Source organism: Pieris rapae, chromosome 1 (genome assembly GCF_905147795.1).
Source record: "Pieris rapae chromosome 1, ilPieRapa1.1, whole genome shotgun sequence".
NCBI classification, from domain to species: Eukaryota; Metazoa; Arthropoda; class Insecta; order Lepidoptera; family Pieridae; genus Pieris; species Pieris rapae.
In genome coordinates, this window is record NC_059509.1 from 1,834,318 (window position 1) to 1,859,687 (window position 25,370).

A 25,370-nucleotide genomic window follows, 5' to 3' on the forward strand; every position below is an offset into this window, starting at 1 on the left:
TTAAAAATATATTCCAATTGGGAAATAAAGCAACAAAACAAGAATTTTTTTTAGTATTAATGTCTTGTGATAACATTATCTCTGGTATAAGGATATAATAATTAAAAAACCTGATATAGATTTGATAGGTTCCTTCTTCTGTTGTATTAAAAAAAAATTAAGAAGAAACATACCATCATCGATTGAGCTACGTCTCTACTATGCCAACCAATGACAAAAACGCTGAGATCAACCTAATGGGCTAACTCGCTGCTTCATACAAAATACATTTTTATAAAGTTAGAAATACATATTTAGCGTTCACATTTTGCTTAGGAAACTGACTAAACATTTATTCATCAAAGCAACACTTGTAGAAAGATTATTTGTATTAAAGTGTACAGAAGGAAAACGTTTAAATTTTAAAACTAAGAATAACATGTAATTAGGTTAGCCTCAAATTTTTACATATGATATATATTATATTGCAAGTAAAGTATAACTAATAATTTTAAAATTAATTTTTTAAAAATAATGTATTTATTTAGTTATTTTAATCAATAAGGACCACATCAATATTTATGCAATATCTTGTATCGGTTCGTAACTTGACATGATTTTGCTTGTATGTAGTTATATTTTAAATGTAATATATCGCCTTGATGTTTCCGTATTGAACTGTCAAATTAATTAAGCGGTCATCTCTCATGTCTCACTGCCTTATAATTAATGTTACATTTAAATAATTATATAAATAGTTTAAAATTATTAATAAATATAATGGTGTCAATTTATTCTTGCGCAATTCCTGCCAACTTACGTATCGATACTTGTAACAATACAGCGTCAAAATATTTGGCAGTAAGATTTTCACAAAAGTAATATTTAAAGAAAAACTCCTTTACTTTTTTGACAATTTACCGTCATCGTACGACGAAGTGCACCAACACAGAGGCTAGAAGAAGAATACACGTCACGCTTGAAGTAATACCATGGATGGCGCTAGTGTTGCGTCTTAGAATTGCCGCCATTTTGTTACCTGTAAATTACGTAATTCAAATCAATATATTTCTGTTCTATTTCCTTTATCTGATAGATTAGATCATGTAATTGGTAGAAGCTTTGTGCAGAAATATCAACGACTCTGAGGCATAAAGTATGACTGGTACTAAGATACGCATAGGTATAGAAACTAGGCATAAATGGATCCGGAAAGAAAGAAAATACATTTTTAAATCTAATACAAATTGTTAAATGGTCAAACACAAAGTAACCCTTTTACAGAATATAACAAAAACTTCCAAATTTCGTATGTAAAACCAATCTTCACGAAAACAACATAATAAAGCTACTCATTTAGAGCCTTATATATTCAATAGTAGGCGATCGATAAAAAAAGCGTTGTTTAGCAGTTATTTTAGTAAAAACAACTTTGTAGTTAAGTGTAAAAATTTTATTAATTTTGTAAAATAAAAAAATTAAGAGTATCATTTGTTATTGTCAGTTAAAGATTTTTCAATTGTTAACTTAGCACCAAGCGTCCGTTATATATTTACTTCCCATAAGAGCGACTTGTAATTAAAGAATACTCACTGCCTTCCGATACAAAAACGTGTATAGACGCCGGCTCGGTATTACTCGCACTGCAAGTGTAATTTCCTGAATCCTTCAAGGTGGCTCCTCGTACTGTAAGTCTTGATTGAGTCCTTGCTCCCGGCTCCGTCTCCACCGTGATTCCTCCTCGCGTCGCGTCGTAGTTAATCATACGGTCATTGTGGTACCAGAATACGTATTGTGGTGGTGTCGGACTCTGAAGTGATATTAAAATATATTTAATTATTGTGAATTACTAGCTGCTTCCGCGAACTTCGTTTCTCCTTAAAATGAAATCTCCTTTTACTTAGCCTACGTTTATAGTACATACCAACATGGAACATTTTGCTATGCCTTCCCAGAGACTGTTCCGTTTTGCGGGTTGAAAACTTATTGGCATATGTACAATTCCCAAGCACGTGTGCTAAAGATTGTATATTTACAAAAGTCTTGTAAATTACAACTCGTATCGAAATACTCCTCTGTGTAAACTCTGTGTTCTGCCAAGCCAATATTTACATTAAAGACACAAAAGATTTTTGATATTGATATCAGTAAGGTCACTAACCTTCTTGTTGTAGTAACCTAACATGACATCTTATGTTGTTAGCTTATTACTAAAAAATGTAAGACAGGTCCCTTAATAGGGACTGAGAAAAAATAACCGACTTAGTATCACATAGATGTCACAACTCCAACGGTAATCCAATTCGTGCTTACGTGTGTGTACAAACCCAGTATTTTAACGTTTTTTACAAGTTATGTTTTTGATGGCGTTCTATGTAAAGATAAAAATCAACTTTACACAGCGTGCCTACAACATACATACATAATCTCAATAAACGTACCTTTTCAACAATGCATATGAGGTGTATAACGCTGCCGAGGTCGACATGATGTTCACCCGACCCCAGGATGAAAGCCTCGGGGACCACTATCTGCAGTCGGACGTAATGCGACACGATGCCGGTACGGGTTGACACCTGGAATTATTAACTTGAGTTTGGGTGTGGCTTCATAATGAGATGATAAATATTTTTAGCATTCAGACGAGGTGTTCCGGATAAAGATATTAGTGTACGCTTAAGTCTATCTCCGATTTAAAGCCTCAATTTTCAAATGTTACAAATTTTGACAATGTACAGTTAAGTTGCCATTTTTTTTCTTGTTACTTGATATTCTAATTTTTTACTAAATTTCTCTATCCATGGCTTTCTCTCTTCAGTCACTTCCTGCCAACGATTCTATATCTTCTATATGCGATTAGCCACGTCTGTTTTATGGAATAATGTTAGACATCTATAACTTTGGTTTTCGTCTTATTTTATCATTCTTCAATTCTTCTTAATTCTTCATTCCAATGCTTATAAATATATACTGAATTATTATGTTTTTAATTGTATGTTAATCACCATGAATTTTGTAATAAATAAAATATTTTCAAGGTAAATGCGGACTGAATGTGTTGGCCTATTTCATCAACTGTTCAATATTTTGGCAACATTCTAACAAGCCTACGGGACGCCAAAAAAGTGAACTGCATTTTGCCCATGGACACTCACTTATGTGGGTGCTTTGGGTTTAAATTATAACGACAAATAAGATTTTTTTTAGTGTTTGATAGTCCATGTATCGAGAATGGTATATAAAGGTGATATATATATGTTTTACACCACAAAAATGTAACAAGAAATCTGTTGGGTGGTATTTAGTTATTTTTGTAATTTATACATTTTAAACTTCCCTTAATTATTAATAAATACTACCTTGCTTGTGTAACTTCAATGCATTGTAACAAACTATCTACAAATAAACTGCGTGATTCCTCGAAGCTCGTTAAACATTTAATTAAATTTTACCGCTTGCCTAATTAAATCCAAACACGCAAGATAAGAGGAATAGAAGAGGTTTAATCAGAAATAACGACTTCTTAATTCCTACACAATTCCTTGTCCAAACATTCCACAGAGCAGTGTAATACGCAAACAATCACTTTGCTACGTGACCTGAATGTAAGCGACTCTATATATGCTGTGGCGTCGACTGGGTAAACGTTTTGCTCTTTTACTTTATGATTTAGTTGAGAACTTTATAACTGGCTATGTTATATGTATTAGGAAAATAGGTGAGGAAATTTACATCTAGGACAAGAGACTATTTTTTAAATAACGAATTGCATTGAATATTTTACGCGGCTGAACCACGAGAATTCTCAATGTATTACAAATATGTATGAACTATAAAGGTGTTTGAACATTTCTACCCAAATGGCTTTGTTACAAATGCCGGAGGTTAAAAGTTTGATCCCCAGCGAAAAAATGTCAGGGCGTTTTCTTTTCTTATTTGTGACCTTGTAAACAATTTTAGCACTGTAAAAAGTAAAGTAAAACTATTTTTAATATATATTTTATTTAGTTTCCTGGCGTGATATCCAGGTCTCCTGTGCCCATCAATATTGCCAAGGAAGTCACATAAATCTGTTCATACGCCATGCGTCATACCAATTATGAAAGCAATTTAATAAATATTGTATTTATTTAAATACGCACACAACATACAGCTGTGCGTTTTTTAAGGCCATTTTACCGCGCACTACAACTTTGTGAAACTAGCTGCCCACTGAGGTATTTCCGAACTAATTCGACTTAGGGTCCTTCAAGAAAAGAGCGTACCAATTCTGAAAAGGACAGCAACGCACTCGCGAGCTCTCTGGCATTGAGAGTGTCCATGGGCGGCGGTATCACTTAACATCAGGTGAGCCTCCTGCCCATTTAACCTCGGTTAAAAAAAACTTGCATATAAATTATTCAATCTTTCTACAACTTATATATAACAAAAAAAAGCTAATGCAATTTCCATGTGTTACAAATCTACATAACGAATGAATACGAAACAACATATTGAACATAACAATCGTTTTATCAAGTTACCGAATACATTCGATAAGTTCGTGTTTTTATTTTAGTTAGACAATTAATGATACTGAAAACAATATTCGAATTCTCATACTATACACCATTTCTATTACATTGATTATATGTCATTGTTTTGTTTTCTTTGTATTATTAATTGGTTAGTTGCGTTCCCTTGTTATTGACGTATTTGTTTGTTCATCAACAGTAGTTATTATACATCGATTACGTACGATAATAATAATTCTCTAACACGAATTGTTGTATTGATATATGCAGATTTACATTTAAGGAAATACATTGTTTGAAGCTGGGTAACATTTGGATTTAATTATTTAAAACATGAGCTAATAACTGAGATAACATTAGGACTTATAGTTTTGCGACGCTGGATCAAACAAAAAATAACTTGACTTATTGCAGAGTTCGTAAAGTTAAGTAACGCTCATATTATTGGACATTATGGAAACAAAATTGTTATATTAAAATTTATGAATGTTGTAAAAACTAAAGGGCTCATATTGGCTTCAAGACTGCGATGATTGTTTATATTTTGTTATATATAATTTCACTAATGAGGATGTAATGACAGGGATGAAAGGAAATACTTAGGTGGTTTGGCCATGTAGAACGAATGAATGAGAAGCTAACTAGTAGAGTATACAAATGGACCAAATGCAGGTGCTAGAGAAGGGACAAATCAAAAGTTCCACACGACTATTTCTTTTATATTACAGGTGGCAAACAGGCTGGCGCCTCACCTGATGTTAAGTGACACCGCCCATGGGCACTAGCACTGCCAGAAGGCTCGCACGCGCGCTGACGGTTTTAGGAATTGCTACGCTTTCACGCTCCTAAGTCCATATTAATTAGGAAATACTTCAGTGGGCAGCTAGTTCCACATTGTGGTGGTAAATTGCCTTAAACAATGCTCAGTTGTGGAGCGACGGACGTCATAGTGATGCGGATGTTATTTTCTATTCTGCCTTGACGTCCGATAATAAAACTTAGCTGCAGGTCTTAATCTGAACACCTCTGAAACACTTAAATGCAGTAGAAGAGGCAGACTAGCATGCATGACATTCGTAAGTGTACATTGTGTTACCTATATGAATAAATGATTTTAAATTTGACATGGTGAATGTCATGAAAGTGGATGAAGCGAGAGAGTGCTTCATGGACTCTGCTAACCTATTTGGAAAACTTCAGCGTTCAATAAATAAATAAATATATAACATAGGTTGTAACTAGTTACAGGTTTACCAAATTCGACAATTTAGTATCAAAATAATTATAATATTTATACAAAAGCACACACTTTAGGAAATAGTATATATTATATCTCAAAAATCGATCTCAAAAAATAATAAGAAATAAACCAAACAATACAGGTAGTCTAAAAACATCGTATTTTTATATATTAGTTGCTAAACTCATATATTATACATGAGACATCCCCCAAATATATATCTTGACGATATATTTAGTGCCGACCACACTATAATCTTGTTACTGATGATTTACGACGACTTGGACGTCAAAAGTTTCTCCAGCATAGTTCCATTAAGAATGTTTTGCAAAGACGGCTACCGCTAAGCGATCCTTTGTGCTGACCCTTAGAGATGATTCATGACACGTTATTTGTTGAAGAGTCGCCCTTTCTGTGACCCTTGATAGGGTTGCCAAACTTAACTTATTTTAAGAAAAAGCGCGTCTGATTTTACCCTTGCTGTATAGATTAAACTGTTTCACTGAATTCAAGATACTTCCTTATTAAGAGGCAGTGGTCGCATAGCAGATGGATTTATTATTTATGGTATGATATAGTTGGCTATAAATATAGTCAATTAAAACTCACAGGTAATGCTGCGTGCATGAATCTTTAGAGAAGTGTTGAAGTCCATTATTGATAGTCAGATTGCGTTGAAAAATCTCGATTGACAGCTGATTCCAACATCATAACTATGCATACTAATTTTACATACAATATTTAAGGCATTGCGGATGGAATCTCTCTTTCTATAAAAGAAATTCTGTGGTTCTTTTCTATCGCTTAAAACACTTCCATTGTATAACATATGTAAACCCTACAAGATACCGCAAATATTCTTTTGTTTCAAGTGAGAATTGTGGAACCCGATAGGAATAATTTTATGTAAATAGCTGAGCCATCTCTGAGCGCTAAAAAATTCAGAGGGCCTCGTTGAACCGCCTTTTGTTTCGTTTCACGTTGTATTTGGAAAATGGAAAATTCAGGAAAACTTAATTCGACTGTCTGGGTTTTAGTGCCCATTGTAGCTTTTTAATTAGAGCCATAGAAACCGTAATGAAAACATACACGCAGAGTGTTTTTAATTGTGACTTATTATCTATGGAGTGGGTTTTCAACGGTCTGCTACCGTTAAACAAGAAGTCTCTTGGGTAAGATAATACTGAGGTAAAACAGACAAATTTAAAAATAACTTGTTAATCATTAATGAAATCGCGAAATTGATGGTAGGTTAAAACGTAGATTTACGCAACCCAATAACCAATGTCAATCCATTTTTGACCATCTGAGATAGATATTTTAATCTAAATATTGATGATAGTGAACCAATCGATTGTATTAGCCATCTGTCGCTACAAGCTATCCATGGTAGGGCGGATCGGTGTATGTGGATTAAGATTTAACTTATAACAGTTTTTAAAACAATTAAAAATTAATATTTTTTAAACATATACATGTACATTTTAATATTATTTGTACGGTTTTAATTACTTTATTTTGTTTATCAAATAAGTGTAAAGAGCGAGGAGATTGCATTCTATCCGTCACCAAAAATGGATTGTCTTCGTAGGGTTTGGTTATAAGGATGCAGATCGATCGACTGTAATGGTATGATCTCAGATTGTTTTCAATCTGAGTTTATGGATTAATTATTGGGTTTGGGTGTAAGACAACAAAGTCAATATTAATTCAACGCTAACGCGTATCTTCAAAGCTTAAAAATCTTCGTAAATAACACTCAAACTTCATACAAAATTTAAGCCCGTCATAAATAAGTGTACAATGAAAACATTAAGAAAGCGAGGCGAGTAACTTGCAACCTCAAACTAAATGAGAAGACTCTTTGAAGTTGCATTAATGCGGTGCAATTTACTTTAAAAGTGAGTAAACAAGTCAACTCCAAGTGTTCTCGGATTCAGATCACGCTAATGGAAGTGCTAAAATAAATAAAACACTACACTCGCCAAATGGGTTTAATAGGGATGCGACGTTGGCGCTAAATCTATTTATCTTGTATTTTTTATCATTGTTAAAAGTAAAGAAAATGTAAAGGATTTTGAACCGTATTATTTTACATTTATAGTAGTAGTTATAGTAGTAACGTTTTCAATAACTACTGTATTAGAAAAATATGTCTGTTAGTTTAAATTATCAGTCAGTAACTGCACAATCTAGGTATATATAAAAATATTATGTTGGTTGTACGCTTCAAATATTAAAAAGTTCTGCACTGATCGATGAAATTTTAGCGTAACATATAATCCACATGAATGATTGTTTTTATCTCTTTAAAAAAAAAAGTTTTTTAACGATCAGCTGTGTACCAGTGACCGCGCCATCTGCCGGAATCGATGAAAACACTCGCTGACAACCGCAATAGAAATGGCGCAGTCTTATTAGATCGTATGTTGCGTATTCCCGAGTCGGAAAACCAGATAGATCTTTATATCTACGCAGACAGTGGAGAAACAAAAAATATTGTATTGCAAAAATACTTTATATGAAATGTATTCTTTGTATTATTTCTCATTTCTCAACTATTCAATCACAATGTACCACAGCAAAGCTTGGCAGGGCGCAGTTACTTCATAAACAAGTATCTATGAACGCTATTTTTCTGTATCTTCCGCTTCACGCTCTTGCTTCCAGCGCTGGTAGTCTGGATAGAGATTGCAATACGATGTTTTTTGTATGCAATCACGATGTCTCACAATATCTGTAGCTCTGATGCATTTAGAATCCGGATTATAAAATGAAAGAAGCAAAGCTTCTAGTACCACAATATCTTATCGGGTTTTTCTAGCAATTATTGATATTAATAGTATTACTTTATTTATATTTATTAATACTAGATATTTAAGGTGCGATTCTGTCAAGCAATCAATCAATCAATCAAAATTTATTTATTCAGTTTAGATGCGACTTAAGGCATGCTTATGAATGTCAAAAACGTTTACAAAATTCGCGAAAGAGCAAAACTAAGCCGTTTAGTATATCCGTATACAATAAAAAAAACGTTAAGAACTGATATTAATCTTTAAAAATCAACGGCAAAAAAGCCTTGACCTCAGAGGTTCCTTTTCATTCATATATTATGCCTTTATAGGATAAGCCTTCTCTGCCTGACACATGTCGCTGATATGTCGCTGATTTATCACCGTATACATGTAAATATTACTTGAGTACACGGCTTCTAGAATAGAATTCATTTGGTTTTTAAAGAGTGTAATTAGACTCTTTTTAATTTTAAATTTAATAAGCCCCGTTCTAAATTTAAAACGTTAAAAGGTATTTCTTCTCAGAGCAGTTTCTTCCAGACGAAACACTACTTCAAAAATATATCGTATTTAAATATATGACTAAAACCCAATATCTAAATAGAATATGTGAAAGGTATTCCCACGTTGCAAACAAAACATTTGATATCTGATAAAATAGGAATACGTAATCCTAACCCAATACGGCTAAACGTAAAACGAAATTGCCTTTCAAAGCGCAAAATATGCTTGTAATACAAGAAACCTTTTTTGTTTTTATCACTACAATATCAACGCTAACCGACGAAAATATTCATAATAATGAAAATTCTATTCAAATATTATCGTAAACACGAATGTTTCTGGAGAAACAGCGCATAAGTAAATATCGAGGTCTTTAACAAACTCTTGGAATAAAATTTTCCCAATGAAATCAAAGTAATTCCAAGCTGCGATTTACAAATATAATTTTATTTGCCTGCTTTTCGAATGTAAAGGGAATTTGTGGTAATATAAGTATGACGATATTAAAATAATATATCTCTCGGTATGTATGAATAAGAATATCTGAATATTTATTTATATTAACGTTAATAATGACGGATCAATCATCTTATGAAATAATAAACAAGTTTGCATAGTTATGACGTTGGAATCAGCTGCCATTATTTTTCAACAGAATGTGACAGAAGGACCACTTATGACGCAATCTACAAATATATGGCAAAAAAGTAAGAAGAGAATTCTGCATTTGCTTAGTTAATAGATTTAAAAAAAATCTTAGATGTCTAAAGATAAACAAGACTTAATCTTCCTTAAAGATAGATACAAAATACAAAAGTTTACGAAATTTTTGTTGTAAAAAATATATCCTTAAATGAAACCATAACAAACTGCTCCGTACATATTAATCGTTAGTCAAGTGTTGAACATTAAAATGTATCAAGTTGACACGTCATGTTGAATAATTTAGACTTATGAATATTTTATTCTGCCCGAGAACACTTTTCAACATGGCTAGTTCTTTAAACGCAAAAGGTTTAACTTGTATACTGTAAGTTTAAAATGTCCATTTAAAACTGGAATATATTTTCTTCATATAAGGTAGCAATATGTTTTATGACTGCGTATATAAACTTTTATGAATAAAATACCTTGATATAAAACAACTAAGTATTTATTTAATTTAATTACGAAATCATATGCCCATACATCCGTTCTTAGAGACGATCATAAAGTAGTAAAGATTTATGCAACTTAATAATAATTTCTTCATGGTTGGTATGTTGCTTGCTTGCTGTAAATACATATTTAATCTCTCTAATAAAATAATGAAAGATAACTGTTTGTTTTACTACATACTGTAGACATAAAAAAACATACAAGAGTTAGATAGGTTTTTTTATAGAACAAGGTGGAAACGGGCAGGCGGCTCACCCACTCAATGCCAGAGGGCTCGCGAGTGCGTTGCCGGCCTTTTAAGAATACGCTCTTTTCTTGAACTGTAAAGGAAAAACCACAAGTCAACGGCGTGTGTCAGCAGACGCCGTTGACAGTCTGCTTGACAGATGATCACAATAGTATGGCAACTGTAACTAGGAGATTACCAACAAGCATTTAAATCCTTTTCCGCACTGCAACTGCAAGTTGATTGATGCGTCATTAAATTTATAGAATCTCTAGAATTATTCAATAATGATAACGCTAATCTTCTTTGTTACACTAAGCCAAGTTGGCCTCGTCCTAAGCTAGACAACGCATCAAAGCGTATCCTCTCGTTTTAATAAGAAAAAGTAGTCGACATGGTCAAATCGGATTATACCGAGAACGAATTCGGGAGAGTAAATTATCGGAATAGATGGAAACTCGGTGAAAAAAGGTAAAATGTACCTACCTGTGAACGCCACTGTACGTTATTGTTTCTTTTAAAATGTAGTTATTCTTACGAATATTGTAGTATAATTTTATAGGGTAAGGAAGAAGCGGGCAGAAGGTTCATCTGATATGTATTAATTTATAGGAAACAAATAACATGTCTCATTAAATTACTTAATTTAACATATTAGATCGACAATGCCAGAAGGCTCGCGAGTGCGTTGCCGGCCTTTTAAGAATTGATACATATTATTCTTGATAAAACAATTGACGATCATAAAAAATCTAGGAGGTTTTATTAAAGCAGAAACAGTTTTGCGGTAGAAAACATTAACATATTTTTTTTATAATAGACTTCTTTGTTTTTGTTTATTTTTTTTATTAAACATATTGCAACGCTTTTCAACTGTTTCAGGTCAATCTCGCAACTTTCACGTACTGTTGACACAATCATAGAAATTGCATGCTGTGCAAACAGAAAATTCGCGACAAATAGACGAAACTTTTAACAGTACACCAAAACGTTTTCTACACCAAAATTTTAGGTATGTTAGAAATAGTGTTCAACAAAATATGTTTCGGTATAGGTGATCATAAAAGTGTCTGCTCAAACCGAATGAGAATCAAGTTCAAAACATAATCTGCTAAAACCTTATTAAAAACAAGTACATATATAATTATTTTTCCGTCTGGTGTGAGACATAAAAAAGCAAGCATCCCTATGGTGAAATACCATATTAGACACTTGTCGTGATTATTATAACTAAATATCTTTTCTCTTGGTTTAGTTAAACATTTGACTATATTTTGATATAATTTTGTGGCCGGTTATCTTTTTCGCTATTCCTATTTTTATTCCTCTTCATTCTTCATTAACTCTAACTCACATGTAACGGATAGAGCTAGGTCAAGGCGTTTTTATATTGTATATAAAGAATACATAAATATTTCAAAATTATAATACCCCTTGATAATAAGAACGATTTTCACTTCAAACAATCCTTGGCAAAGAGATTTTCATCCAAAATAACGAAAAGGCTCACCGTTTGTAAACATCCTAATACGTCCAAAATATATTTAGTGTGAGAAATATCGGAATCCTCGCTTCCACCCTTTGTTGTGAAAATACTATGTGATATAAAATTCCTTTTAACAGTCTCTCTGTTTATATACGACATTATTCCGAGTATACAATATGCATGGGTCATTAGATTTTTGTTTCTCGATCTTTCGTCAGCCCTGTGCCTGACACACGTCAAGTTTCGTAATTAAGGCCGGTTTCTACACTATGATTTTCTTCATAAGGCGAGTTGCACATATAGAAGGAGTGCCTATTGGTACATAGCCATAATTCAAGCTAATGACTTCATTGTTAAGAGCACGATCAAGCAAGTAAAACTTCTTCTCTATGAACATATAATTTATAAAGAATGTATATAAGTAAAAAAAAATATTCTGGACGGGGAACGCATATAGTTTAATATTTGGGTATATTTAAATATCACAGAAGCTGTTTAATCTCATAATAATCAGTCTAAAATATACAATTAAATTTTAAATGTTTCTTATGTATAGTATCTAATCACGCCTAATTTAGATATTGGTCTCAGATTGCAACTGTTATTTGTGCCTAAACCTATGGTTTATGATTAAGATATTATATTCTCATGATGTACGTTCGTAGCAGAAACACTGCTTTATGTATAGATGCAATTAATTAAGCAGGAAACAACGTCGGACGGTATCAAGATTAGTATCAGTGATAACCTATAATTTGATTTAAGACATCGCCTTGGATATTGAGTATTAGTTACAGTAATTTATGATGCAGTAATTTAGACGTGGCCTGATACGATAATTCTTGTTATTGAGTAGTTTATGATGACGTAGTATGAATTACTGTCTTGGTTATTAAAATCTCATGCAGTAAGCTAAGATATATACTAACTATTGTGAATGAATGTAGAATCTTCGGTGGACGGGGAAATTGGAACCAATTCGTGTCTCATAAATTCACTGAAATTTGGCCAAATTTGGGTTTTAAATAAGTTAAAATCTAATTTTTAGGCAATACATGTAAGAGATATAAGTTTGTCTTTTAATATTTTTAAACAAATCTTAATAATTATTTGATTAAATTTTGTAATTTAATAAAACATAAATATGTTCTCAAGTATCTTAATATAAGCTCATGTGCTATTTGTTTATTTTATTAATTTGTTGTTTACGAATTTACGTCCACACACATGCATACAGACATTCTTCGTCTGACTTGGACGTGATACAGTTTCTGTGAATGAATATGTGATCAGTGAAGTGTATTATACTGAATCATGTAATTAATAGATTGTTTAATTTGCTATCCTTGATATAGGCCTTTATTATATTAAACTTTTTATTATATACTTAAATAATACTTTAATGGAATTAATAATTAAGTTTGTTATGGAAGAGCTGGGAACCCTGACTGGTGTTTATTACTCAAATGAGTTTCCAAATCTTACAGATTGGTTTAACGAATAATCATAATTATATTTTTTGTAAATCTATCAGTGTTATATAAATAAAAATCTTAAAACCATGTGTGACTTTCGTTAGCCCACACTTCAATCAGTACATTATGAAATGCTAATTACTGTAACGAATGAATGCAATTTAACAGTTCAAGACAGTATACCGTCTGGCTATACTCTCGGGGCGTAACTCCCACGATTTAGGAAAACGTCATGCTTCTAAAACTAAGAAAGTCTATGTCAGCAAAATCTACAGCCTTGGCTCGTACATAGAATTTCAGTGACAGTCTTTTACAGATACTACATTATGAAAATAATGAAAAGCCATACCTGACATTCATAAGTGCCATTGTCTCGCTTCTGTACAAACTTGATTTGAAGGGTCCAGTCCTCAGAACCCTCTCCGTGAAGAACCTGTAATTTTATTAACAGTATATTAATATTTGTACACTAGAGTTTTTTTTAATGGCTTTAATTTGTGCCAACTGGGACACTAGAGTTAGTACTTTGTAACTTCTAATTCTGGCTTTAATGGTGACTTTGATAATCGTAATAAATAATAAGTAAGTAATAATAGAGGTAATTCATCGAAATTGTATACAAAAACTAATATACAATTTCGGTGAATTGTATACTTGTATTAAAACGATTTTTAATTTTTACAAAATACATACTTGGTGAAAATACAGAAGTGTGTGTAGTACGTAGTAGTTTACTGGTTACTTCTAAAATGGAACCAAAGCATCGAAGTAAACTTTTATTAATTGATTCTCTATGGAATATTGAAAAAGACTTTACAATAAGGAAATTGTAGTTTCACAAAGCTTTATTAAGCACCACTATTTATTAAGAAAACTTTGGACTGTTATTATAATTAATGCTTAAAGTTGTACAGTTAATTTGGTCTATTATGCATACATATTTTGTATACTGTTTTTGTAATATTTGTTCACTTGTTTTGGCAAGAGATTTATTTTGACTACGTAATTATGAAACAGTTTTTTTACACCGTTTATAATAAAAACAATGTTCTGTCCCATTTATTATAGCAAAACTACAATAAGACAAAATGACATACGTAGTTATTTGTAAATTATAGGCAAAATTAACGAAGGTTCACTGGAGATATCGCTGTGTTTCAATACTATTTTATTTATTTTGTATGTAAATGTTTTTAAGGTTAGTATAATAAAAATCACGAAGATAACTTTTCACGAAGATCTTCTTAATATAATTTTAGGACCAAATATGTGTAGTGCCTTCGATGTCGTTATAACACAATATGACTGTATATTTATTTTGTACACAGTAACAAATAATCCATAATATGCTAATAATAGAGTCTAAGTAATCTAACAATTTAAACACGGCTTGTGTTACTTGTAATTGTACTAGACCGCAAAGTTTTGAGAGTTTGAAGATGTTGGCAGATCAGGTAAGTTGAAAATTGTTAATGACAACCAACTTAAGAGGTTTCGGCGAATCCTATCAATACTTTACGAGCTCTCAAAGTTAATTGAAAGTTCATTGTTTGATGGCAATCAGTATTAGTGTTCGAACTTTAAAAATATAAGTTATTTTTAGTATTACTTAGGTGGATTAGTTTTACTCGATGTCTAAACAAATTATATATTTTTTATATAATAGATATCACTTAACATCATGTGAACCTCCTGGCTTGAAGTTAAGTGGTACCGACGCCCATGGACACTCACATTGCAAGAAGGCTCGAAATTGCGCTGCTGACCTATTACGAATTGGTACGCTCTTTTTTTACTGTACCTATGTAGAAGTAGGCATACTTCTGTGGGTAGTTGGTTCCACATAGTGGTGGTGCGCGGCAAAAATAGGTCTGATATTGAGGCACCATTAAAATTTTAGTTTTGAAAGATAAATCAATTTTATATGAAACAACACACTAAAGAAAACATAGTAAATTCTCTTTAACTTTTCCTTGATTCGTGTTCCGAGACGAATTCCACGTAAAATAAAATCTGACACTTTATTTCTTTGTTTGACAAACGGCAGAATAAGGAAAATGGAACGAGAAAGCCTTGGGGAAAGTCAAGTGTAAAGCTTTATTTTTAATATTATCTTGGAAACAACGACTTATTGCTTAACACAAATGACGCATAGCCTCCATGCTTGAGAACATCGGGCTGATATGCACGTCAAAATCTTAGATGGATAACAATGATACTCAAAAATGGGGGGCATTTTTGAGTATCATTGTTATCCATCTAAGATTTTGCTCCGGTGTGAAACAGGTGTTGAAATTATAGTCTTGAGTCATAGAATTAAAGGCAGACAAGGCAATTGGGATCCCTTTGGCATTGTCATAGTATCCATTGGCAGCAGTATCACTTAACAGCAGAAAGATCCTGCTGCCTGGACCTCGGTATTATAGCTTTAATGACGTTTAATAAGTGATACCTGTATCTTATATTATGGAATTTACATATTATATAAATATTAAAAAAAAACTTTTTCTTATTTTTTTATTAATTATTTAAATAAAGGTACAAATCTGTACACGTCAAATCATACTAAACTTAACGCCCGATTAGTTAACCGCGGATTTAAGAAAGTATAGTATTCTCTAATTGGGATTTATGGTTAAATTAATTAAAAATTTAAAAGCTTTCCATTGAAAAGTTAATTTTTAAAAACCCCTACAGAAACACCGTAAATGATTTGCTTAATATTTTGTCTAAATCACTTGAGTTTCACACGTTTTTATTTATATAAAATTACCTTTAGTAAAAATGTCACTTCCATTTTCATATTAAATAAGTTAAAAGAAATACTGCGCGTCAAATTTGTTACCGGCGATATGATGAATGTGAGTAATAAAATGAGTGAGCGAAACTTTTAGCTAGGAAATTTTACATTGGATATCCGATACGGCATCCACTAATATTCCGTTTAATCAATCTTCCTATCCGAACTGTCGATAAAGGTGTATCATAGTTACGGGTATCGGTGTGTTTATGAGTTCTAAATCGAGTGAAGAATTAGCAGGATTAGCCTTGTGGCTATTTCGATTCACGGATTACACTAATAGATTTTCCTTCCGCATTTAACACTTACTTGGACGGCAGAAAACATCGTAAATATGCATGTCATGCAAAAGTCAGGCGTGAAAGCTATGCAAGAATAATATTAACAGATACAGACACTTCTGCACATTACGTATGTTGGTGTCTAGCGGTTTGATGATGATGATGAAAAATGATGGATATTGTAAATTTAAACGTAAATTTGTTAAACTCTTAACGGCTGGACCGATTTGAATGAATGTGTTCGGATGGCGTTCTAGATGGTTTAGATTCAAAAATTAGCCTGACAGATGGTGCTGCAGTCGGCTTCTAGGTTATTTATCTATTCGGCAAATAAACAGATGGTATATAGAAATCTTCTATGCGTGTGTTCGTAATTAGACCCTTTAATCTCTGGACAGATTTTGATAAAAATGTTTGTGTGTTCAAATGGAGTCAAGAATGATTTACATTATCAAATATAAAAGTAAGACCTGTACAGGACAAAGTCAGTAGGATCCGCTAGGCTTTTGTTATTAAAAAAAGTTTTTAGTAAAATAATACTTTTAATCCATCACTTAAATTTCGTTCACTTAAACAGTCTTCATATATATAAAAATGTGTTAGTGTAGCATAATAATGTATATAATTTAAAAATGCTTTTACAAATCTAAACACGGTATAATAATCGTATTTATAAATGTTTGTGCTTAACAGTAGATAAATAAACAGGCTCTAATCTTATGTTTGCGTCCTTGAATGTGTGTATCAGGAGGCTAATTAGCAAATAAAAAGTTATAATGCGCAATTCTTGGCTACCACGGAAATTTACATATGAAAATATTAAGGAAGTTTCCAGGGCGCTCCACTTAGCTAGTGGGACCTCATGCATATTCACTAAGCTGCTAATCTGGATCAAGAATAATACTTTCAGCAGAATTTCCGCTTTATTCTGCTACTGCAAACGGCTGCAGATTAGTTTTAATTTGACTAACTGTATAGCTTAATGTGATAAAATCCTTTCAGTGCTTTGTGTAGCAAAGGGTCTTTTTAGCGCGATATTCAAGTTTTTAAAATTTGAAACGTCAGCTAAATTGTTGAAATTAAATTAAACATAGAGTAAAATTAACGACTGTATTATTTTTAAGTTACGACTGATAAGCATAGCTACCTTATATATTAGATTTCGTACTCGAAAATGTATTTTTTCAGGTATTTTTGCAATTTTTTAAAGTATTCGCTTAGTATTTACATATATATATATATACATATTATATATCATACTTTAGATGGAAATTCTGTCGCAAAGATTTATGCAGTAAACGCAATTTTTATTTATTTAATTATTTTATAATTAGCACGTAAACAGTGTGTAATGAGAGTTAATATAGATATACAAATACATGGGCTTTTATATTAGTAATAATTTATTTACAAAGAAGTTTCACTACTTTGTACGCACGTTATAATAAATCTTTTGTAATTGATTGCAGGTCATGAAAAAAATGTGTTGGTATAGATTTAGATTGGTGATTCTATTTTTTTTCATTGTATTTGCTCTTCTTGGATACCCATCTTCTATCATCTTATATCTTATATCAAAATATTCACATAAATATGTGTGTCTCACTAATCTTACCTGAAACCGTTCATCATTGGTATAGGTGAATTTTCCGGAGCTCAAGATATGCCAGTCGCGTTTTCTAATCCAGGACACTTGCTGTAAACGAAATAGACCATTAATATATTGTCATCTCACCCAACACTCTGCTTGAAAAATGAAAAGCTATTACAACTCGTAAGTTTATGAAATTAAAAAAGGGAGTTATTACGGCTTTTAGTATTTTATGTGTGTGTGTGTACGTTGAATCCTCCTGTGCACCAATAGTTTTATAGAGAATAGGTTCAAACTTAAAAAAAATCAATTTGAAGTTTATCTGCAAAAGGTTGGAGGGCCTTATTTGTTTGCGTATTTAGGCTTTGATATCGTTGTCTGGTATTCCAGTTTGGGGTGTATCGTATAACGCATTCGTATTTGAAGAGAGAGAGAGTATAGGTATGTTATGAACCTATCTCTAAATTATTGTATTAGGATAAAAAAATAACACAATATAGTCCGGTCAATTTAGACTTCTAGGTTACAAAAATATTGGTAGGATTATTTAATACACTATTATAAGGGAAATGTGAGAAAGTCCTCATGGATCCGGGACGCGCAAAAAAATTTACTCGGGGTCAAAGGTCACAAAAAAAGTTTTTCGCGATTTTCAGCAAAATCATAGTTTTATCACAAAATTAGCTCAGACAAAAATTTTAGATCAGATAATTATCAATAAAAAATGTCTGTTCGTCGTTTCACCGCTACCATGTAATAGTTTATACAATTAAGTAAATCTAAAAGTAAAAAATCTTTAATGACGCAAATGTACGTCATATTAGTCAATAGTACGAAGTACCTTATTTTGTTTATACAAGAAACACAATATATACAGATATTTAGTAATACAAATACATACAATTTATTAAAATACATCAATATTGCTTGACACACAATTATTATCTGTAATCAATGTTACACACGTTCAATACACGAGTTTTAAATTGACTAATGATAATGACTTTTTTATATAAAAACCTAACCTAACCAGTTAAATTACAACTCATGTGAAAGGCATAAATCTAGAATCGGCATAAGTAAAATCTCCAAGTACATATAGGAAATTTAAGCTTTTTTCTGAAATTAATAAGGAAGTTTTTTAATTAACGCAACCTCTAAAATGCATAGCAATATTGCGCATAATCAATTACCACCAAACACAGAAAATCCGAAACAAACAACATATATTTACACGAACCTTAATGAAGATTAGTTGAGTGACTCATATAATTAGTTTCATACATACCCAGTTGTAACCAGTTTGTACCGGAATGCAGGAATTCAAGTTATATAAAATTTTCAGCTGTAAAACGCTTGCTAAGCTCATAGCTGGCAAGTTGGCACAATTACAATCTGACTTGCAGTACAATTTGCATATCGCGCACGTCCACTTGATATTTAGAATTTCCAGATATGGAATATTGTGACAGCAATTTGTTTGAATGAAAGGCTATTTGGATTGATTGATGTATTCATGCTTTGAACTCACAAATTTTGTAATACTATTGAAAATTTGTAATATCAACTGTGCTAGTAAAAAATGCTTTGTTATTTGTACTACAATTTTTTGTGCAGGAGGCTCATCAGATTTATTTATTCGTTCTAAAAAAAATGTATAAAAAATATATGACATTTAACACACACCAATTTAATTTGAACATAAGTATCAAAGGAAAAAATTAAAACAAAAAATAAAAACTAAAATATAACATTAATAATAACTAAAACTAAAAGAAAACTTAAATCTCTTTAAGAGCATGATAAACAAGAAGCGTCATGTTTAGTGATTCTGCCGCCCATGGGCCTTCACATTGCCAGAAGGCTCACAAGTGTATTGCTAGTATTTTTAGAATTAGAGTTGGTTCGAAAATACTTCAGTCAGAAGCTGATTGGTGCGCGACAAAAACTGCTTTAAGAAACGCTTAGTTGTGAAAAATAAATATAAAAATTATATTCTAATTTTAATATAAACAGCTATAATAATATTTTAGAGATGGGCCCTCAATAAAATAGTTTTTTAATAAGAGTCAACACAAAAGTTGTTTTTCTCTGTTTGTCAAAGAGTGCTTGTGGAAGCCACAAACAAGATGGTTTTAATAAGTGTATAAAGATAAATATTAAAAAATAATGACATATATATAATTACATACATAAAATAAAATATAGCAAAAGATACTTTAACGGTCAGAAACATGGTTCATCACTTATTAAAACTTATTGTTATCCATTATCCTGTGATAATTGTTGCACAGTCGTAGTTCGAATTTCTGTCAAACTTATTTTATTAAAGTTTAATAAGTAAGATTTCTCACCCCTCGTTCATTTAAGTGCCCCACAAGGCAGTGGAGATACGCTGTGCCCCCCAGCTGTGCTGTGACATTGCTGACTGAGTTGTTCGCTGTAACATCTGCTGGTGCAACACTGCCACGCCAACCACGGGCTTTCGATGCACCGTGATGTCCTGAAAATATATCAATACTAATATCAAAAATAATAAAGTATTTTTATTTTATTGCAACTCAAACCTATCGAAAAATATATAGGAATAATATTCTTTAAATCAAAGTACAAGAAGTTAAAACAAATTACTTCTTATTAAGAAATAAAAAAGGTATTCTTTGAAACGCTACCACTCATCATAAGCTGTCTTACCTACAAGCTTACATCTCAGGGCTTTGTTTAATTAGAGTTGTGCCCTGGCACACATAATCTTATAAAGAAAAATATAATTACGTCTCTGTAATTGAATCTCACAACGCGTTATTTGAATAACAATATTTCAATAAAAATTTTGGTAATTTAAAGCAATTTACATATTTCATTATCTTTAATTAGTGTAATGTAATTGTGCACTCTGTATTAATACTTAATTCTAAAGGATGTCATTCTTATTCTTCTTCATTTATTTATTTATTTTATTTATTTTACTTATTTCATGATTTTATTTATATATTGTATACATAATCTTACATAGAATGAAGTTGGTGTGGTGGAAACACAAATTGGACACAGGTTTTCTTTCCATCAAAACGTCGAACATATTTAAATAATTAACTTATATACATACTAAAGACAGTGCCATAATGTACAATATAACATTTTTACCATTAAACCATCAAAAAGTGCATGCTTACTATATAATTATGTATATATACTAGTCATATATACATGCATTTTATAATTATCATCGGGTTTCATATACAGATAGCTTATTGTTTTAGAATAATAATGACTACATGTTCTTCAAATTAAACGTAGTATACCTGAAATTAAAATATAGCTACAAAAACAAACTAAAATCAGCAAACCAAAACAGTTTTCAAATCAATTTTGTTTCGTTTCAAATGTTCGACAGAAGTGGGTCACAATGGGTATGAATTGTACATGTACGCCAGCCATGTACAATTCCATTGTCCACATAATATAACCTTTCTATTGACCCTTTAAGACCTTATAGCCGATCATTAATAGTTAATCTAAGCGGTTATAAGTCGATGCTTAGTCAGGTAGTATTGAACGATGCTCTCGCGCCCCCAACGTTGCAAGCTGCACTATTCGAAGGACCAAAACCTCGCCTCCAATTGGGGGTCCTTGCGGAACAGGAAGCGGCCAAAGTGAACCTCCAAACTCACTCATTTCACCAATACAATATCACAGTTGTTCAGTGGTTTTTTAAGCTTCCTTGATTATTCATATAACTTAAATAATTCATAAAATTGATTTGTTATCGCTTATTTAAAAGCAAGGATAGTTCGGTAACATTTATTTCACTTCATTTAGCCTATTTCTAACTCAAATATGTGTCCAAACTTCCAAATAAACTATTCGGCTTTCCACGTTTTAAATATAATCTCTGAAACCACCTGTGGTTGCTGTGAGAACAGATAAGTCGCTGGAATTGCTACCGTCGTTACTAACTTGGAACATTTTCATATCTTCTGACAAAGAAAGCCGTTTGGAAGATTAAGGCGTTCAATGAGAAATAGTTGATGAACTTGCAGAATGGTACGAAACTTTAAGGTTTTATTTTGCTCATCGTGCTAGGGAATTGTTCCGCTTGTACTTTTTGTACAAATAGTGCAATATTTTTTTAATGTAGATTCATCACGATTTTTGTGTCTCTAATTTGGCCACCATTTTGATGTCCAGACAAGCAAAATTCTTTAAATTTATGAAGTGAATCTTCTTTATCGACGTTGGAAAACAAATACTGTTACATTTCTCCGTTAAGCGCCATCTTTTTTATCGCGGTGAATTCGAAGAGATTCGAAGCCATTAATAACAAAAATATATTATAACGATAACAATGATGTTAAAAATTCTAATACAATGAAATTTTGTTATAATCTCAGTAGTAATAAGGTAAATGAAATAATTGTATTATTTGTATTCATGTCTATGATAATAAAAGCCTTTTGTTAAACTTTATCTAATTTAACTTTATTTAATCAATTAAAGTAAAGTAATATGTAAAGTTGCAGATAGTAAGTAGATCGAACAATAAGGTCGTAAAGAATTATCTGTGCGTGTACTAGTTATAGTAATAGTGTAAACTAGTACACGCACACATATTTATTTTTTCTTCATTTAATTCTTCTAAATCTTGATATGAAAAATTTTTTATGTAAGCATTACGCCACTCGAAATAAATTTATTGACAACTGAATAAGATTCATATAAACTTTTTTAAATACAGTAAAAACGTAAGGGACTACGAATTATTATTTTTTCATAAAAGCGCAATAAAAATACAACTATCATTTGTCTAATTATGTTTATTTAGAGAAGGAAAAGAGGCGCTGTATATGTTTGTAACTGGACTGATTTAGTTATCAATAAGTTTCCTTGTTTATTTTGCGTGTACACTTCACGCATCGCCAAAAATAAACCGAATATAGAATTTCCATTTTTGGTCAATATCGAAATGTAAAGTGGAAAGTTATGAAACGGTTTAAGTTATTGAGTGCTAACAAGTTTAACTGGATTGTCACGCGCGGATAAAATTGTTAACTGAATTGCAACTGTGTACAAAACCACATTTTTTTAAACAACGACCTGTAGTACTCCGCGATAAAGCGGTGATTGGAAATATCTTGATCAAATCTTATATTTACGAAGTATCGTCCGCTTGCAATAAAGCTGGCATTGGTTCTGTTTCATTAATAATTTTATATGCGTAATAAGTAAGTTACTACTAACACTTTTTCCGTAATATTTTTTTTTCCTTTTTGTTGGCAGGCCTAGAAGTGATTATCTGTTAGACATTCTGTCAAATGATTTAAACGATACATAAATAGAAATAGTTGTTATATACTAAGCAAGTCTTAGACGTACCAGACTTCATTCGCTGTCCTTCATCATGCTTTAATGTTTGTATAACTAGCTATATCATTTAACTTTATGTCAACTTTCTTTTATGTTTTGCATAAAACCATAAAATATGCATGCTAAGCTTCGAAGTGTAAAATAAGGTTAATTTTCCTAATCTACTCCGAGATTCAACAGGGGTGTCTAAATTAAATCTCCAACGTTTCCTGGCTCTTGACGTAAAGCTTAACGCACCTTAAATTTAATCCGTTTGACGCTCGCGTATAAAACCATGGCGCTCTGTTCACGACAATAGCGATTACTATAGACAGACCGCTTCACTTTTTGCTTCTTGACAATTAATTCTCAATTAGTAATTGCAGTCGGCATTTTATTTCAATTTTAGGTAATTTTTAACCCTATTTCCATTTATCCAATTCATGCCTCTGTGCATGGGCGGATTGTGAATATGTGGGCCCCCGTAACATACGAACAATACACCGACTGAAAACAAGCGTTGAGGAATTCCCCGTCCCCTACGATAGACACGCATCGCACATGGATTAATAATTGATCTCAGGGAAACGAACCTATTGATTGGATTAAAAAAAGAATCAGATATTTTTTTAAATTCAAAATATGGCCTATTCTTTACTAGGCCCATAGGACCTTAACTAGTCCGCCCCTATGTAAAAGGTACAATTCCTGATATAACTCGGTCAATAACACTTTATAGAAACAATGTATTACTTAAATAATTAAAAAAACATACTTATTGTTTTTTTGCCCTAACCCTTTGTTGTATTTTGTGATAATTTACAATCGCAACCAAAACAGTCACTCTCAGTGATACTGTTCATAAGTTTCACATATTTAATTATATTGGAACAAGACGCTATATCGAAAGCCACAGTCTAACGTATTGGCTTCCAAATCGTACATAACCGGTATTGCACAGGCGGTGCAAAATTTTTCGCTAACCGCTTTTATTGAGGTCATGGCCTTCTGTTTGATGGACTTTTTAGAATTCTGTTTTACAATATTCTCACAAAAGAATGTGATTGTGTTCTTGTAACAATAGATCTGTGATAGACAACGCTTTGTTACAACTGTATTGAAGTTTGAAAATTAATAAAACCATGATTGTACATTTTCGGTGGCCTATCACATATAGGATTGGATGGGGGGGAGGAATTGAATAACCGGGTACAACAATTTTCCAATCAATGTGATTGAAAATGAGTGATGTTTTGTTTTAGTAATGATTCACTTCACAACAAAATAAGCCAACATTATACACAAATCGTATAAGTCTGGAGGCTTTAACGTATTCATAATAAGTAATTTATTCCTATCTTTAATATCAATAGTTGCTCTCTATTTAGCTAGATATTTAATGATTGCGAAATTTACTTTACTAATTACAGCTTTAACAAAAGGTAGGTAAATTAATTTGTCTGTATTAATTTTAGCTACTTTTTGAGTGTTATTACAAATATGAGTGTTTGATTTCTCGAAAATAAATCTTTAATATTATTATACGTGACATAGATATGTCTATACATAGGTATGCATGTCTCCTTGTATAATAATTTTGACTCCACGACTAGGTTATCCACGCTAACTGTAATTACTATATTAATTTACTTGTATACATACATAAAGTAACTTACGTATATCTCCTGTGGATGACGTGAAAAGCGGCAGCATAAGGAGCACAGCAGCAGCAAGCGAAACGCCCATTCCGCTCGCCACTCCCCATTTCATCTGAAAAAAAAAAAAGTTTACATTTATTTCTGATTAGTTCATGGTATTAAATATAGGGCTTCATTCATTCATATTCAAAACAACACTTATCAACAACCTGAAATCTAAATAATGAAACCGTAATCGATAAGTCGCAAAATACTATTTTTTATAGAATAACCATTACCAGTTGTTAAGTGGACACTCTTAATGCCAGAGGGCT

At 31.9% G+C, this 25,370-nt stretch overlaps 1 protein-coding gene across 1 annotated transcript; it reads right to left on the minus strand.

The window, feature by feature from the left end:
- Nucleotides 1–540: 540 nt before the first annotated feature.
- On the minus strand, nt 541–25,168 carry LOC110999939 (hemicentin-2-like). The gene is made up of 7 exons (XM_022269232.2): nt 25,075–25,168; nt 20,407–20,555; nt 18,077–18,157; nt 13,730–13,813; nt 2,421–2,555; nt 1,573–1,789; nt 541–1,018 (listed from the first exon to the last, which is right to left on the minus strand). Exons 1-7 carry the CDS (start codon nt 25,166–25,168, stop codon nt 903–905), a joined length of 876 nt encoding a protein of 291 aa, XP_022124924.1. The 3' UTR covers nt 541–902.
- Between the last annotated feature and the right edge of the window lie 202 nt (nt 25,169–25,370).

Coding starts and splice junctions, on each gene's coding strand:
- LOC110999939 (XM_022269232.2), bottom strand. CDS start 25,168: ATGAAATGGGGAGTGGCGAGCGGAATGGGCGTTTCGCTTGCTGCTGCT. Junction 18,158..20,406: donor GGCACTTAAATGAACGAGGG/GTGAGAAATCTT, acceptor TTTCGTTTACAG/CAAGTGTCCTGGATTAGAAA. Junction 1,790..2,420: donor TCATATGCATTGTTGAAAAG/GTACGTTTATTG, acceptor ATATCACTTCAG/AGTCCGACACCACCACAATA.